General features: G+C 44.2%; 1 protein-coding gene across 1 annotated transcript; it reads right to left on the bottom strand.

Annotated features, from left to right (window-relative positions):
- Window positions 1-534: 534 nt before the first annotated feature.
- Window positions 535-15,194, bottom strand: ZBTB34 (zinc finger and BTB domain containing 34). Its single transcript, XM_056860688.1, has 2 exons — window positions 15,111-15,194; window positions 535-2,117 (listed from the first exon to the last, which is right to left on the bottom strand). The coding sequence occupies exon 2, from the start codon at window positions 2,093-2,095 to the stop codon at window positions 614-616; it is 1,482 nt and encodes a 493-aa protein (XP_056716666.1). The 5' UTR covers window positions 2,096-2,117; window positions 15,111-15,194; the 3' UTR covers window positions 535-613.
- Window positions 15,195-16,617: the final 1,423 nt, after the last annotated feature.

Here is a 16,617-nt window from a genome sequence, read left to right as displayed (position 1 = left end):
GTGAACATTTTATATAGTTTATATATATAATATATATTATTATATAAAATTCAAAAGCTATCAAAATAGTTATTACAAAAAGAAAAAAAATCAACAAAACCCCCACAACTCAATATGACACATGGATGGGATTCCGGGAGGCATTTCCATGCTCCTATGTAACGTGTTTGGTTAAGGCTGCAATCCTAGCACACAACCTGGGAGTAAGTCACATTGAATTCAGTGGGATTTACTTTTAAGTAAACATGCATAGGACTGGGCTGCGAGAAGCACAACGCAAGAGAACACACTCCCTGGGTGTATCAGCCAGCAAATCTCTCCCCCCCCCCCCCCAGCCATCTTTCACTGCTGGATGTCTCACCCCCATCCCAAATGCATTGCTTCTGTAACATTCAGCCCTTTTTTCCAAGGAGTAAATGTAACCTTTCTTCCTTCAAAGCAATGGGAAAAAAGAAACAGTAGCATTCCACCCAGGAACAATGTTGACAAGACTTGTAAAATAAGGAAAAGTTAAAACGCCGTTATACCTTTTATGAAAGCTACCAAAGCAACAAAAAGGAAATGCATTGATCAATGTGCTTTGTTTGGGTTGCACTGAGGGGGACACAGTCTTTTAATCAGACGTGTGGATGTCCATGCTGTAATCCAAAGTTTCGGAGGCTGATGCATCATCGTCTCTCTGCTCCATATAAGCTTCTGTTCTTTCTGGAGATTCGATTCTGCTTCTTACTTCAGCTACGCCAGGATGGTTCTTTCGCAGGTGCTGGTTTAGAGTTCCTTGAAAAGGAAAGCATTTCCCACAGACCTCACAGCGGAAAGGCTTGTCATCTGTGTGGCCGCGAATATGGTATTCGAGTTGGTCCTTGCGTGTGTACTTCTTCCCACAATACTTGCACACAAAGGGGGTTATTCCCATGTGTAACCTCATGTGTCGGTCAAGACTCCCTTTCTGATTGAAAGACTTTCCACAGTATATACAGATTAACCTTTCACTGTACGCACACAAGTGACCTCTCGAATTCCTTTCCCGTGGACTACTTTCGTAACCAAGGTGACTTCCTGCAGATTCACCGTCGGCTCCCTGTATCAGGCCCGGAACATCACTATGCAAGTGACTAGTAGATACCCGTTTCTGACGCCCACGACCGCGGAAAGAGCCTAGCATGGACCTTGATGAGCTTGAGTTTCTGAGGCTGCCGAAGCCCTCAAACACACCAGCGGGCTGGGATGCACCATGGGAATACGAATAAGCATTCTGCAGTACAGAGCCGTAGGAGCCAACGTTGACGGCCACTACTTGCTCCCCATCAACCATTTCAGTATGGTACCCATCATCGCCAAGCGAGGAGCTATCTGAGCAACTTGGCCGATCAGATTTTTCCATTTTCACTTTCACCTCGGCAGCCTGGCTCTCTCTTACTACCAAGTCCCCCTGATCGTTATCTCCTTCAATCTGAACTTCATATTCTGAAACGCTTCCGCTGCTTCCGCGATCTGATTGGCCTTCTTCTTGCAGACGGTTACGCAGAACCTTGGTTGGAGTCGTCTCCATTCTTAGATCGCTGCCTGACGTCGACTGCCGCACCTGAGAGCAATAGGGAGGAGAGATTTCGACTGGATTGGCAAAGTAGCTGCTGTCTTTAACCCCATTGTGGTTTTCAGCAGCATCTTCGGCACCGATGGTGACAGAGTCGACTTCACCGACGCTGATCTTTGAATGGATGCTTTCGAGTATTTGTGTGCACTTATCGATGACACATTGCATCTGTAGAAAACTAGCCGCGGTTAAAAAACTAACAACGTCCTTTAGCTGCAAGGACATCCTTCCAGTGTAACAAAAAGAAAGCAACTGTTCAAAGACGCTGGGATTTTTAATGACTGATATTGACAGGCCGCTCATGGTACTTAACGCTGAATGGTCACGAAAATAGGGAGAACTGGCAGCTAGAACAGCTTTGTGGGCTCTGAATGGCTGGCCCTGGATATGCACAATGATATCACACAGCTTCCCCTGCAGGCGGAGCTCATTCAGCTGGCTCAGTACGGTGCTGCTGTATTCAGGAACATCAAACTGGATGAAACTGCCGCTGTCCATGTCTTCTGGTGTCAACTGTAACCTGTAAATGGACAAACAGAGTACTTAGATAGGAACCTAAAAGGCACTAAGTGGTTTTCAAAATAGCAAGCAGTTCAATAACACACATGCTAATTTCATTTTAAATTTACACTGCATCTCATCTGCACGTTGATGAGATCAAAAACACAAGGCAATTCTTTTAAAAGCAGTGAGTCTCTCACTTTTAAAAGGAATTTTAAAAGGGAAGAACAGTTTAAAATTACGTGGGATGTGGCTGGTTTAGTGTTGCACGTACTGATCTTATAAATAACTGGCAGTTTCACCGGTTGCGATGGTTTAAGTTAGTGAAAATCTGTGGAGATGCAATTCTCAACTTGACAATCTGCGAGAACTCTCAGCTACTAATGCTTGTATTAATCAGGTATGCCAAGGCTCCTTTATTCTACTGACTTGCCCGTTAAACCATTAAAGAGGACACTGAAAATAATAATAAAAAATTGTCCATGCAAGAGAAGAGAATGAACTCTGAAAAAATGTTTTAAGCAGCACAGTTGAACCTAAGCACTGCTGATGCAAATTAGCATGCCATGCAATGTAAAACTACAGAAAGGTTTGCCACACACTGAAGTTCCTTCCTTTTGTGGTTCTAAGGCTGGGTTTCTCAACTGTTTTCCTAACTAGCCTCCTTAACAGAAATGCCTGGACCTACTCTCTTTATCCGCAAAGTTACTGTTGATAGACAAATAGTCAGCAGTCACCACTTAGTTACTGTCATGGTAACTATTTACTATCGTCAACGGTTAATATAAGAGGAGCCGCAAGGACTTCTTGGGGAAAGGAAATCCCATTTACTTCCCCCCTCTCTCTCCCTCTAGCTCTGCTTGCCCATACCTGATCTTCCCCCCACCCATCCACTCTTCTCTCCCCCCACTGTGTCTGCTGGTTCACCTCTGCAATCCTGTGGGCATGGCACAATGGGGGGCGGGCAGGCTATGGCAACCTACCATGCCACCAAAACTGAGAGGGGGCACACACAGACAGCTTTGATTTTTGGGAAGGCTTACCTCGCATTTTGTTTTTTAAACAATTTGCATTTTTCTGCAAACCTATATCCTAGCTGTGGTTGATGTTGCCACATGGATTTTAAAAATTTAACAAAAAAAAGTAAAGGTAGTTCCCTGTGCAAGCACCCGGTCATTACGGACCCATGGGGTGGCATCACATCCCGACGTTTACTAGGCAGAATATGTTTACGGGGTGGTTTGCCATTGCCTTCCCCAGTCACCTACACTTTAACATAGGTGGCAACCAATACAGCTATTAGCCATGAGGATGCTAAGTAGTTATGGCAAGAGGGGATCCATGAGCAAGAGGAAATATTTGGGGGCCACCTAAGGCCATGAAATAAAACTTAAAGGGATTATACACAGAGGTCCATAAATCTCAGCTGGCATAACCACCCAGCCCAAAATGCTCTTTCTATAACCCGATGTTCTCCACCAGAGGAAGGGGTCTTGGTTGATGTCACATGTCAGGCTGAAAGCGACTGCCCTCTTCCCCAGATCTGAACTGGAGCAGGGAGTGGACTCACCACCATTGCTCTCAGCCTCAGAGACTCTCAAAAGCCAGTTAAGATCTTTCAAAGTTTTCCAAGCTCTCGGTCAGACTAAAAAATGCACCTGCCAGTGTCAAGCTGGTGAATCCTAAGCAACCAAAATGATCAGGAGGCTAGAGCAACTGCCCTATGAAGAGTGGTTAAAATACTTAGGGCTGTTTAGCTTGGAAAGAAGGCGGTTAAGGGGAGACATGATAGAGGTCTATAAAATTATGTATGCTATGGAGAGATGGACAGGGAGAAGCTTTTCTCCCTCTCATATAATACTGGAATGCGGGGTCACCTGCTGAAGCTGGAGGGTGAGAGGTTCAAAACAGATAAAAGGAACTATTTCTTCACACAACGCATAGTTAAATTGTGGAACTCCCTGCCCCAGGATGTGGTGATGGCTGCCAACTTGGAAGGCTTTAAAGAGGGGAGTGGACATGTCAGTGGAGGAAAGGGCTATTCATGGCTACTAGTCATGATGCATACCTATTCTCTCAAGGATCAGAGGAGTATGCCTAATATATTAGGTGCTGTGGAACACAGGCAGGATAATGCTGCTCCAGTCGTCTTGTTGATGGGCTTCTTAGAGGCACCTGGTGAACAGACTGCTGGACTTGATGGGCCTTGGTCTGATCCAGCATGGCTTTTCTTATGTTCACGAGTGTTCATACATTATAAGCTAAGTACTCTGTGCTAAAGATTAAACAGCTTGTGACCCTCAAAGTCACATACAGGCCACCAACCATATATCACAGACTGACAGGTGCCTGCCTACTCCCTCTTGCAGTGTCAGGTAAGCAGGCAGCTGATATAGGTGGTTTATCAATCCCTGATAGGCTGCTCCACAAGGCTAGCAGTGTGCATTTAGCTCTATGGGTCATAAGCAGTTGTGCAAACATGTTTTACTACAACCATAACCTGCAAAATGCAGATTCAGGCTTCAAACTGAAAAAAATCTAAGAGTACATATTGTTAAGCTTTGGGGCATTCTCTTTTCTGGCAAAACAGTCATCTACACATTATTTCCTGCTTTATTTCTCAGAAACCGGAAAAAAAAAACGCAAGAAGCTTTTCATTATATCGCACTATAGAAAAATTTCAAAAACTACAGCAAGAGGCAAATAAGTACCTGTTACAATAAAAGATTATAGGGGGGGAAGCACAATGCTGCCATCTTGTCAAATTGTTTAACTAGGTCTCAGAAAAGCCTTTTCTATTGCAATTCAGTGTCTGAGGAGCTGTAAAGATAGTATTGCAAAGCCTACATTGCCAACTATAAAAGAAAGCTCTCAAATTTCAGTTCTTACTAATGAAAAAAAATCATCTGTTTGGGTCTAAGTTGGATCTTCCGAGAAAATAACAAAGCAGTAAAACCACATTTATGTTTCTTCATCATGGAAGGCATCACTAAACTGAAAACCTAAATCCTTAAATGGCTGACCACACACACAGACACTCCAAGGCACAGAAAGAATTCCAGAAAGCAAGTCAAACAGATTTAGAAAACAAAGCATATGTACCATCTTCCATATAACTACTGCCCCCCCACCCCCGTGTTGTGTCAGAGCTATCTGGTTGCCTAGGAATTAAAAGCATGTGTACACGATCCCCACAGGTATAGAACAGTTGCACAAATGATGCATTAAAACCGGAATTATTTGGGTTAGCGATAACAGCAAAAACACTCAACCGTTATAACCAAAAGGGCAGACACCCGGGGGGGGGGGGGAGAATCTGAACTGTATGCCAGAGAATCCCAGATTTGGGACCCTGAAAATGCCAGTTCTGCAGTCAGAGTAACATATGCAAATCATCTTCTGATTTTACATGAATACACTTAATAGGCTTGCTTTATCTACAGGATTTGTATTCATTCTGTAAGCAGTGTGATGAGATAGAAGGAAAAGATAATGATACTCTAAAGGGATGGGTGCTCTAGCCTCTACCACCAAAAAGCCATATAATAATAATTACCATAACTTCCATCACAGCAACCACCACCACCAAGGGAAGACTGGTTTGACCATGTGAATACAAACGCTCACTTCCTTTTTTTTACTTTATCATACCAAATCTCCTTCTCTTCATTTTCCCTTCACTCCCCTTTCCTTCTGTATCTTGCCTTTTTTAGATTGAGGGCAGGGCCACTTTGGGAGAGAATTGTCTTAGAAGTGAGACTTACAATATCAACCAACGCCAATGTAATAAAAATTGTAATAAAGTAAGGGCCATTGGGGAACATGACAAAAGAGCCATAAAGCAGAGGTTCACACCCATGCAGGGTACAAAATTTCAATCAACTCAGGGGTGTCAAACATATGCCCCACATGCCAAATCCAGCCCTTTGAGAGCTCTTATCCGGCCCACAAGTCAGCCAGCACACACACCCCGTCCCAATCTGGGCTGCTGAGGCCCGGCCCGGCCCAACCAAGTGACATTTATGTCATTGGTTCTTGTAGGTTATCCGGGCTGTGTGACCGTGGTCTTAGTATTTTCTTTCCTGACGTTTCGCCAGCAGCTGTGGCAGGCATCTTCAGAGGAGTAACACTGAAGGACAGTGTCTCTCAGTGTCAAGTATGTAGGAAGAGTAATATATAGTCAGAAAGGGGTTGGGTTTGAGCTGAATTCCTTTCTGACTATATATTACTCTTCCTACACACTTGACACTGAGAGACACTGTCCTTCAGTGTTACTCCTCTGAAGATGCCTGCCACAGCTGCTGGCGAAACGTCAGGAAAGAAAATACCAAGACCACGGTCACACAGCCCGGATAACCTACAAGAACCAATGAACTCTGACCGTGAAAGCCTTCGACGACATTTACGTCATGTCCGGCCCTCGTAACAAATGAGTTTGACACCCCTGCTCTAGCAGACACTTGTCTGTTTAGCTTCCAACAAGCCCCAGGCCATGCAGAAATATTTTTCATGCCAGTGGGAGAAAATCCAAATGGCAGAAAATCTCACAAATGAACAGTTCACTTGCACAAGGCTCACTGAAACAAACAGGTGCACTCTTGCACAGCTCCTGTCCCCTTCACTGTAAAGGAGAACCTCTGGCTAGACAGCACTCCAACGGTCAGGGAATTGTCTTACACTCAGCTGCCTTTGTGTCCTGAAACTGTTGCTTCCAGCAATTGCCTCACCTCATAGGAGGCCTAGCTCTGAACGAACCTTTACTGTTGTGAGAACTAGGAACTTATCCGTTCGTTTGGTTCTCATGATTCCATAGTAGACATCGGAACTGCATGAAAGGTTATGTTGTACTATGCATACCAAGTGCATGAGACAAACAAGCATAAACTAAAAAGTGGGACAACTTCTATGCTCTTTTAAAAAAAAGTCAGAACAACTGTGTTCCTCTGCTGTATGTTAAATTTACAAAGGAAGAATGCATAGACTTAACATTTACCTCCTGCAGGTTCACCTGCACAAGCCTATTTGCAAGAAACAGGATCCGTGTCCTAATTGGTGTTAAGTGATCCTGATTATGAACGCAGCTCCTTAAGAAGAGCCTGTGCAGTTCAGATTAAGGGCACCCAGTCCAGCACTCTTTGCAATAACCCCAGAATCCACCAGGTTCAAAGTGGCCCGTGGTAAACTGGCCAGCAGTACACCTTCTGCCTACCCCTGCTTTTGTTTACCCAATTCAATATTTACGTAGTACATTTTTATTCCTTCGAAGAGCTCAGGGTTACATATGTCGGTCTCCCTTATTCCAGTCTGAAGTAGCTTAGGCTAAGAGAAAATAACTGGGCCAAGGTCACCCAAAGGGCTTTATTATAGGTTCTAGTCCAACCCTCTGACCACGACACCGCACTGGTGCTCATATTGATTAGAGAGGCCATGATAACCAAAACAGCACAAAATGTATCAAACTTGGAATATATCTATGATGATGATTTAAAATAGCTGGCAGCTTGATGGTGGTTGAAAGTGCCATCAAGTCAGAGCCGACTTATGGTGACCCCAGAGGATTTTCAAGGCACAAGACATTTAGAGGTGGCTTGCCTCCTCTGTGTACCTGTGTCACGACCCTGGACTTCCTTGGTGGTCTCCCATCCAAATACTAACCAGAGCCGACCCTGCCTAGCTTCCAAGATCTGATGGGGTAAGCTTAACTGGCACCTCCCTTTAAGAGTATTAGCCTTACCTCCCACAATGTGCTGCATTTGTTTTAACAACGTCTGTATGGCTACATTCAAATGGAAGTCGTTTACTTGCAGAGTCCTTACTGTACTCTGTATAAATCAGACACTTGCATTTCCAGAAAAGATATTGAGGGGAAAATTAATATGGTTGGCTTATTTCTAAACGTTATCATGACCAAAAAGATAATTTCTGAGCCTAATTTAAATCATGAAGGATTAGGGAATTACTTTCTTGCAGTGCTCGACAGCATTACAGAACCTGGACTGTGGTAACAAACTTTGCACCAGTCCATTTTTAGCCACTAAATTAAAAGGAAACCTCTCGAGGGTCAAGATAGTTATGGGCTCCAAATCTTGCGGTGCAGATAATTAGGAGATAAAATAATTAGCTCCTTTTAATTTGCTTCAAAAAGGAATACAACAGGCAAGTCACTCTTAACTGTCTTCCATTTAAAATAGGAAGGAGAGATACCTATTTCCAAATCAGTTCTACAAAATCTGATGTTAAGTTTTTGTACTAGTTGATCATTAAACATAATTTACACTACATAGATGAGTTGACTGGATTTTAGAACGTCAGGTACCCATTTCACAGAGCTGCAAAACAGTTAACAAGCTTTTGGGGTGTCATGAAAGTCTCTTGGCAGGAAGTTGGTTAAAAAAACTGTGGGGGAGATGCTGTTGTACAGCATGTTAGATGCCTATTTGCAACATGCTCTTCTGATGGCAATTCAAGAGGCTCTTTTACTGCCCTCTTAACACTGTCATGCGATGCAGACTGGCCTCCATGTCCTGCACCAGCAACATCTTTTTCTTTTCCCTTCGCCACCCTTTAACATGCTCCCAGAAAAATTCCAAAGCCAGCTAGCTATTGCATGACTTGACAGTAGTCATAATAACGTACCATGCTACTGTCACTATGAATGTGTTGTCAGCTGCAATTTTGTTTGTTTGTCCTGAGCTGTTTGAGACAAGTGCAAGGTGCAGCCTTGGAGGGGCCGAACCTGATTCGCAGACTGCAGCATCTTTGGGTACTCAGTGGTCTAAGAAAGGCCATCCTGACCCACGTGGCACAATACACACAGGACCACCATGCAGGACACTTATTTGAATGGGCACCTGCATCTAGTCTCTGTGTGTGGTTCCCAGTTCATCAAGGAATCCCTTATGTGTCACCCTTGCTAGAGCTGTTTAACTACAGGTATTCCCATACACAAGCAAAATTCTCAAGACTCCTTAGTATAAGTTCTCCCATTATATTTATCACATCCTCCCCATTATCACTTGAATGCAATAAATTGCCATTTTGGGTTACTTTCACTTTGGGCGAAATCTGGGAGGCAAAGCAACAACAAAAGCTGGCTGTATGAACTCATCCTTGGAATAAAAATGTTCTCCTATCTACGGTGATGGAGGCCAACTGGTTACAGGCAGCCAGAACGGGCTTACTAGTGCAAAGAACAAAGTACATATTTTGGTTTCTTGCTACAAAGTACAACTGACATATTTTGGTTTCTTGCTGTCCACTCACTTCTAGAGCAGCTGAACATATAAATACATGGAGCTGCTTTATACGAAGTCATACCACTGATTTACCCAGCCTATTATTGTTTATTCCAGCTGGCACCAGCCTCCGACATTTCATGCAAGCTTTCCTAGCCCGGTAAACAACCCTGCTTTTAAGTGGAGATGCCAGGGACTGAACCATCGGCAAGCGAAGGATGTGCTCTACCACCAAGGTAAGTGTCCTCCTGTAAAAAGTGCTGAGATTTATATTTTTAACTCCAAAACAACAGTGAGTTTTATCTCCCTGGAACACATTGCAAAACTCCAATGGAGCAACATGGCAGAAGGACAGCGAGCACCCTTCCCCTCCACCACTCAGATAAAACTGTCCGTGTAACCAAAGGTCTCCACATAAACGACTGAACACAGAGAAGCCCAAGATGCATAACTCATTTCCCTCTAAGGAAAGCAAGAGGGAGGGGGAAAGCACACAAACAGGGTCGGAATCAGCTGCTCACTTGGGAAATCGCCAGACAAGCAGCTATATAGTTATGCAGAGCAGGGGCAGGATTGCTAATGTCCAGTGAACACATGAACGAGAGGCAGAGCATTTTAAGGTGCCTGGGTTCCTCCTCGCCAAGTCTCTCATCTTGCTTTTTGTGGGTGCAGTCACAAACTATCAGAACTGTTTAACCCCACATCATTTTGTCTACCTCCTTCACTAGAGCAACATTCGTTATAGAAGCCGACAGGCTCACGCCTCCATGATGTCCTGGTACAGCAACTCTCACAACTCTGGAGCAGATACTGACACTTTTCAAATATGTGTGTATTGACCTCACCGGGACAATAGGAAATAAATATACATAGTGGATAAAACTATGGATGGAGGCCCCCTGGTTTTGACTACACTTTTCTGACAAAGCTTCCTTCTAAATATGTTCTAAAAATCAGTAAACTTGACTTCTAAGTGTGTCTACAGATTAGAGACCCTTCTTAACATCTAGACATCAGAGCAGAGTGAAAGAGAGAGAGCTCCCCCATCAAGTAGCAACTTGCTCAGTCATTTGGAGCAGGTAAGAATTGGTTCTAAATGAATGACTAGAGGGGAGTATGGGTAAATTGTTCTTTTCTTTCAATACATCACAAACTTCTTCCAAAAAAAGCAGGAGGCTAAAATGCTAGGCTGGTCTTTCCTGTGGTGCTGGGCATTCAGTTCAAAAGGGAGAGTGTCTCTATGGCAGGGATAATCACATCAGGGAAAACATCAAACAAAACTGATTACATAGGCCCCTCCACCACTAATGGCACAGACATACTTATTCTTTGGATCATGGACTGTATCATGACACATTAAGATCCAAATAAACTGTGCCATAAAGATAGAATGTTAACAGCAAATGTTGTAAACATTGTAATCAAAATACAGGTACGTTGAATATTTTGTGTTACTATAAAAGTGCAATAAACCTTTGGGGCACCTTATGAAAATAACCCAACAGACTCTCTAAAAGATTTGCTATTTATAAATCAGTTTGGCTCATTTTTCACTCAACATCCTTTCCACTTCACAGGTTAAAATTAACACTAAGTATACAAAATGAAACTATAGACCAAATGTTTTAGGAGGGCAGAAAAAGATGCAGGTATGGATTTAGCACAAGAGAGGTCTCAATGGGTATCTGTGAGGTCACTAGCCATGGGAGTACAATTAATTGCACTGTGGCGAGAGCTGCCTTGCAGACTCATTTGCTAGTTCATTTGGCAGGCTCTGCCCAGGGATTTACATCTACCCTTGTTACTGACAAGCTCAACCTCTCACCCCATCCCCACCCTCCATTTACTGGGAAGAAAGTTTACTAACACAAGCGTAAAATCAAATAGCTGCAAAAGGTATACTTCACCCAACAGGCCTGGGAAGCCAAAAAGCAATGAGAACACTCACTTCCTGAGTACAGTTCACTACACAACTAGGCACAGCTTCACTAGGTCTGTTGATCATGCATTAATGGCCTGGGGAGAAAAAAAGTGCTTTATTACTTTTTAAAACATCGAGCTACAATAAATCCTCTTCTTCCCTGCTTCCTACCTACCTAAAAACTTGCTCCCTATAAATATATAAAGCTGCCCCATTTAATTCAGTATTGTGTGATCTGTTACAAGTTCTCCGACGTCTCCAGCTAGGATTTTCCACAGCACTGCTATCAGAGGTCCTTTAACTAAGAGCCAGATTTGCATAGTGGTAGCTACAGTGCTGTACCAGGACTAGACACACCCAGGTTCAAATCCAAATAAAACTCACCAGGTAAGTCTGGACCAGGCAGGGACTGAACCTGGGGCTTTATACACACAATATATATGATCAGACACTAAGATACGGTGATAACCATGATATTCTTCACTTGAAAGGAAGGGTCTTCAAGAAATTACAATTATGTTTAATCTCTACAATACAGCAGCTTGCAGGGCGGGGGGCATAGCACCCATTTGCCTCCAACGAGAATAAAACTGCTGATATCATACTGCCATTGTACAAATCTATGGTGAGACCACACTTGGAATACTGTGTACAGTTCTGGTCACCACACCTAAAAAAGGATATTACAGAGCTTGAGAAGGTGCAGAAAAGAGCAACCAATATTATTAGGGGACTAGAGCAACTGCCTTATGAGGAGCAGTTAAAACGCTTAGGGTTGTTTAGCTTGGAAAGAAGGCTGCTGAGGGGAGACATGACAGAGGTCTATAACATTATGAATGGTTTGGAGAGAGTGGACAGGGAGAAGTTTGCTCCCTCTCCCATAATACTAGAATGCGGGGTCATCTACTGAAGCTGGAGGATGAGAGATTCAAAACAGATAAAAAGAAGTATTTTTTCACACAACTCATAGTTAAATTGTGGAACTCCCTGCCCCAAAATGTGGTGATGGGGTGTCTTCTAGATTTTTATTAAGAGATTTTATTACGTTTATAATGGAATGTATTATTACAGAATCGGGAGGTGTTTTCTTTTTTAATTAATCATTTGTCAACCAGTCTGGGTAACTTACAGACAAAAGGAGGCCAAAAATGCCGCAAGTTAACAAAGATAAATAAATAGCACAGTTTATAGAGCATAGACATACATTTATGTATTTATTTAGAATATTTCTCTGCTGCTTCTTCAGAATCCAATTTAATTTATCTACTGCTTTAGCCTTCCGTTTTAAAGAAAATGCTCATTGAGGTATTAAGCTCAGTGAAGTCTATTCTGGTTTGCAGTGGTTCTCTAAGGTCTTAGGTGGAAAGGTCTTCTTCAATATCCACTATCCGAGACCCTTTACATCAGGGGTGTCAAACATAAGGCCCGAGGGCCAGATCTAGCCCCTTGAGAGATCTTGTCCGGCCCGCAAGCTAGCAGAGTCATCTGCTGATGCTGGAGGGTGAGAGATTCAAAACAGATAAAAGGAAGTATCTCTTCACACAACGCGTAGTTAAATTGTGGAGCTCCCTGCTTCAAAATGTGGTGATGGCTGCCAACTTGGAAGGCTTTAAGGGGAGTGGACATGTTAATGGAGGAAAGGGGTATTCATGGCTACTAGTTAAAATGGATACTGGTCATGATGCATACCTAGTCTCTCCAGGATCAGAGGAGCATGCCTATTATCTTGGGTGCTGTGGAACACAGGCAGGATGGTGCTGCTGTAGTCGTCTTGTTTGGGGGCTTCCTAGAGGCACCTGGTTGACCACTGTGTGAAAAGATTGCTGGACTTGATGGGCCTTGCTCTGATCCATCAGGGCTTTTCTTATGTTCTTATGCTTTTCTTATGTTCATATTTTCAGCTTTATTTTCTGTGCTCAAGGACTGGTGCTTACATTCAATTAAAACCTGGCTGAAAGGGATATGGAGGTTGCCTGGATTACAGCAGAAGCTTTATATTTAGTCAAAGGAAAGATGTGCTGCTGAGTGGTGATCCTTGAAGAACTTTACTGTTCGGGTACTAGTGCCTTTTATAGGGTCCAGTGCTCCCTCATATGCCAGTTGTGAATGAGGGAAGGGGTTGTATGAATGTACTGTGTGCTGCATTAGGTGAAAGGCTCTTCTCAATTCCTCTCCTAATTATGGCCAGCATGGAATTTGCCTTTTTTACAGCAGCCGCATCTATGAAGAAACCATGTAACATTCCTACACCATCAAAGTCACCACAGTCACCATATTTCAGGAAACAAAGTGGAGCAAAAGGTAGATGCTGCCAACCCTAGGCAGATTTTAGCCTCAGAGCACACATGTAAACCCATCTCCTCCTCCATTAAAACCCTCTTCTTTGATACAACCTTTAGCTTAGCTGCCTGAGTTCCTCAGCATCTATGGAAACACAACTCCAGCATGTGTAACTACATCTCTTCATATCTGTTCCTTCTTTCCCGTTGCTATTCTTCACTGTGGCTACAAAGCTCCCCTCCTACGCCAACATCTCTCTCAACATCGAAATGTAGATTGCAAATATGGAAAGGAAGCTCCCCCCGCAATCCTCTGAAAAGCACCATCTATATATACACAGAAGGTGTCGCGTAAGTGAAAAACACCTTACAGGTTTAACATTAAACTTTAGCAACCGAAAAGCAAAAAAGAGAATACAAGAAGCTGCCTTACACAAAATTGGATCATTGGTCTTTCTAGATCAGCACTCTTAACTCTGGCAGTAGCTCTACACTGTCCGCCTCTTAACTTAGATTCCAGAACCCAGGACCTTCTGCACAACATGTGCTAAGACTTAGCCCCTCTCAGGTAGTACTTTACATGCAACATGTACTAATGTTTCCCCCTCCCAATACAAAACCCCATACGCCTCTTTGAACCATTATGGGGTTTATCTGACAACCCTCTAACATTATACACTGGCAGCAAAGCTTCACCCTTTAAGTCCCGTCCCCCCACTCCAGTTGCTTTCACTCTCTGCCCAGCACCCCCACCCTAGCAACAAACATCTTGCTTCGTTGGCCTGCCATGAAAACAATTAGGAGTTTCCGTGACACACGTGTACAAAGGGGGGATCACACGCGAAACACCTCCCACCCGAGACGAGCCGTCACCGATAATAAGGAAATCCCAGTGGCACTTTGTGGACTAACCTTTCTGGGGCGATAATTCACAGTGGGTAGCCGTGTTAGTCTGTCTGCAGTAGTAGAAAAGAGCAAGAGTCCAGTAGCACCTTAAAGACTAACAGAAATGTTTTCTGGCAGGGTATGAGCTTTCGTGAGCCACAGCTCACTTCTTCAGATACTGGTATCTGAAGAAGTGAGCTGTGGCTCACGAAAGCTCATACCCTGCCAGAAAACATGTCTGTTAGTCTTTAAGGCGCTACTGGACCCTTGCTCTTTATCTGAAGAAGTGAGCTGCGGCTCACGAAAGCTCATACCCTGCCAGAAAATATTTCTGTTAGTCTTTAAGGCGCTACTGGACTCTTGCTCTTTTCTACTACTTTCTCGGGCGGTTTGCGCAGGCTGCTCTGCCAGAGGCCAGCGGGAGGGCTGTACGACCCGGGACCAGGGGAGCGACCCCTCGCCCGCGACCCACACCCACTTGGCCGGCCAAACTAGGCAGAGAGCCGCGCCAACGACCAAAAGAAACCTGCTCCAAGGGAAAGCCGCTCCCGAGGCGGCCCGAGAAGGCCCCCCCGCCTATCCTCTCCCCCTTTAGGACTGAGGGGGCTCCCCAAATCGGTCGGCAGCCGAAAACGTGGCCCCCCCACGCCCCCTCGCCCCGCTTCTCCGCCTTCCTTCCTCCCTTCCCTCACCTGAAGGGCGTCGGAGTCTCCTCACATGGCGGGTCCGCCGGAGGGAGCTGGGCCCGGCTGCCACCTTCCCCCCGGCGCCTCCGCCGCAGCCAGCAGCGCCCGGAAGCGACGCCTTCCCTTCCCACGAGCCACTTCCGCTACCGGGGCCATAGGCACTGGGCGGGGCGGGGAGGCCCTCCTTGGCCACGCCCACTCGGCACGCCCGGCCACGCCCACGCCTTCTCCTCTCCTGCGTCGCTCCAGCCGGCCTGGCGGGAGGGGCGCGCGCCCCTCCCTCCCTCCAACGGGCAATGACAGTTCGTTTTTTTTTTATAATTTTTTTTAATTTTCTTCATTTAACATTATTAACAATATCCAGCACTAGAAATAATAATAATAAAAAGAGAAAACAAGTAGCATCACTAATTTAACAATAAAATGACTCCCCCCCTCTCCCATCTAAAAATAAATTGTATAAACTTTTGCTAACGGAACTAATCCCAATATTATTTTTAATTAACCTGTTCTTATTTTATTCAAGGGCAATGACAGTTTGAAGAAAAAGAGTTGGGTTTTTTTTTGTGTAATATGCCGACTTTCTCTACCACTTAAGGAAGAATCAAACCGGTTTACAGCCTCCTTCCCTTCCCCTCCCCACAACAGACGCTTTCAGTGCATTCCTAAGGAGAGTTACTCCAGTCTAAACCCATTCTTTGCAATGTGCTCAAACTGGAGTAACTCTCCTTAGGAATGCACTGTTTTCATTCATTCTCCCTAGGAGTGCACTGTTTTCATGCATTTAGGAATGCATTCTTTGCAATGGGCTTTGACTGGAGTAACTCTCCTAAGGAATGCACTGTTTGTGAGGTAGGTGGGGCTGAGAGTGTGACTAGCCCAAGGTCACCCAGCTGGCTTCATGTGGAGGAGTGGGGAAACCAACCCGGTTCACCAGATTAGCCTCCACCACTCATGTGGAGGAGTTGGGGAACTGAACCCGGTTCTCCAGATCAGAGTCCACCACTCTTAACCACACCACCACGCTGGCTCTCTTTGCCGCCTCCTTTCCTCACCTTTTAATCTCCTTTCAGGCCAGATGGACTAAGGGAGGCTATTAAATCTTTTTTTTAAAGCAGTACAGTTGTTAATAATGTAAAAAGGTAGTATAAATAAATGGCAATGGGTAGCCATATTAGTCTGTCAATAGCAGAAGAAAAGAGCAAGAGTCCAGGAGCACCTTAAAGACTAGCAAAATTTCTGGCAGGGTATGAGCTTTCATGAGCCACAGCTCACTTCTTCAGTATTTGAAGAAGTGAGCAGTGGCTCACGAAAGCTCACACCCTGGAAGAAATTTTGCTAGTCTTTAAGGGGCTACTGGACTCTCGCTCTTTTGTACTGTAGCATAAATAATGATGTGATTGATGAAACAATAATGAATTCAAAGAGATAAAACAACAGTATAATTAGGACATAAAATAGTTTTACAAAGGTCCACTTAAGTAGTTTTACAAATAAGATACTGCTAATTATA

This window comes from Euleptes europaea, chromosome 14 (assembly GCF_029931775.1).
Source record: "Euleptes europaea isolate rEulEur1 chromosome 14, rEulEur1.hap1, whole genome shotgun sequence".
Taxonomy (NCBI): Eukaryota; Metazoa; Chordata; class Lepidosauria; order Squamata; family Sphaerodactylidae; genus Euleptes; species Euleptes europaea.
The sequence above is the reverse complement of the archived record's forward strand: the minus strand, read 5'-3'. Positions and strand labels throughout refer to the sequence as shown.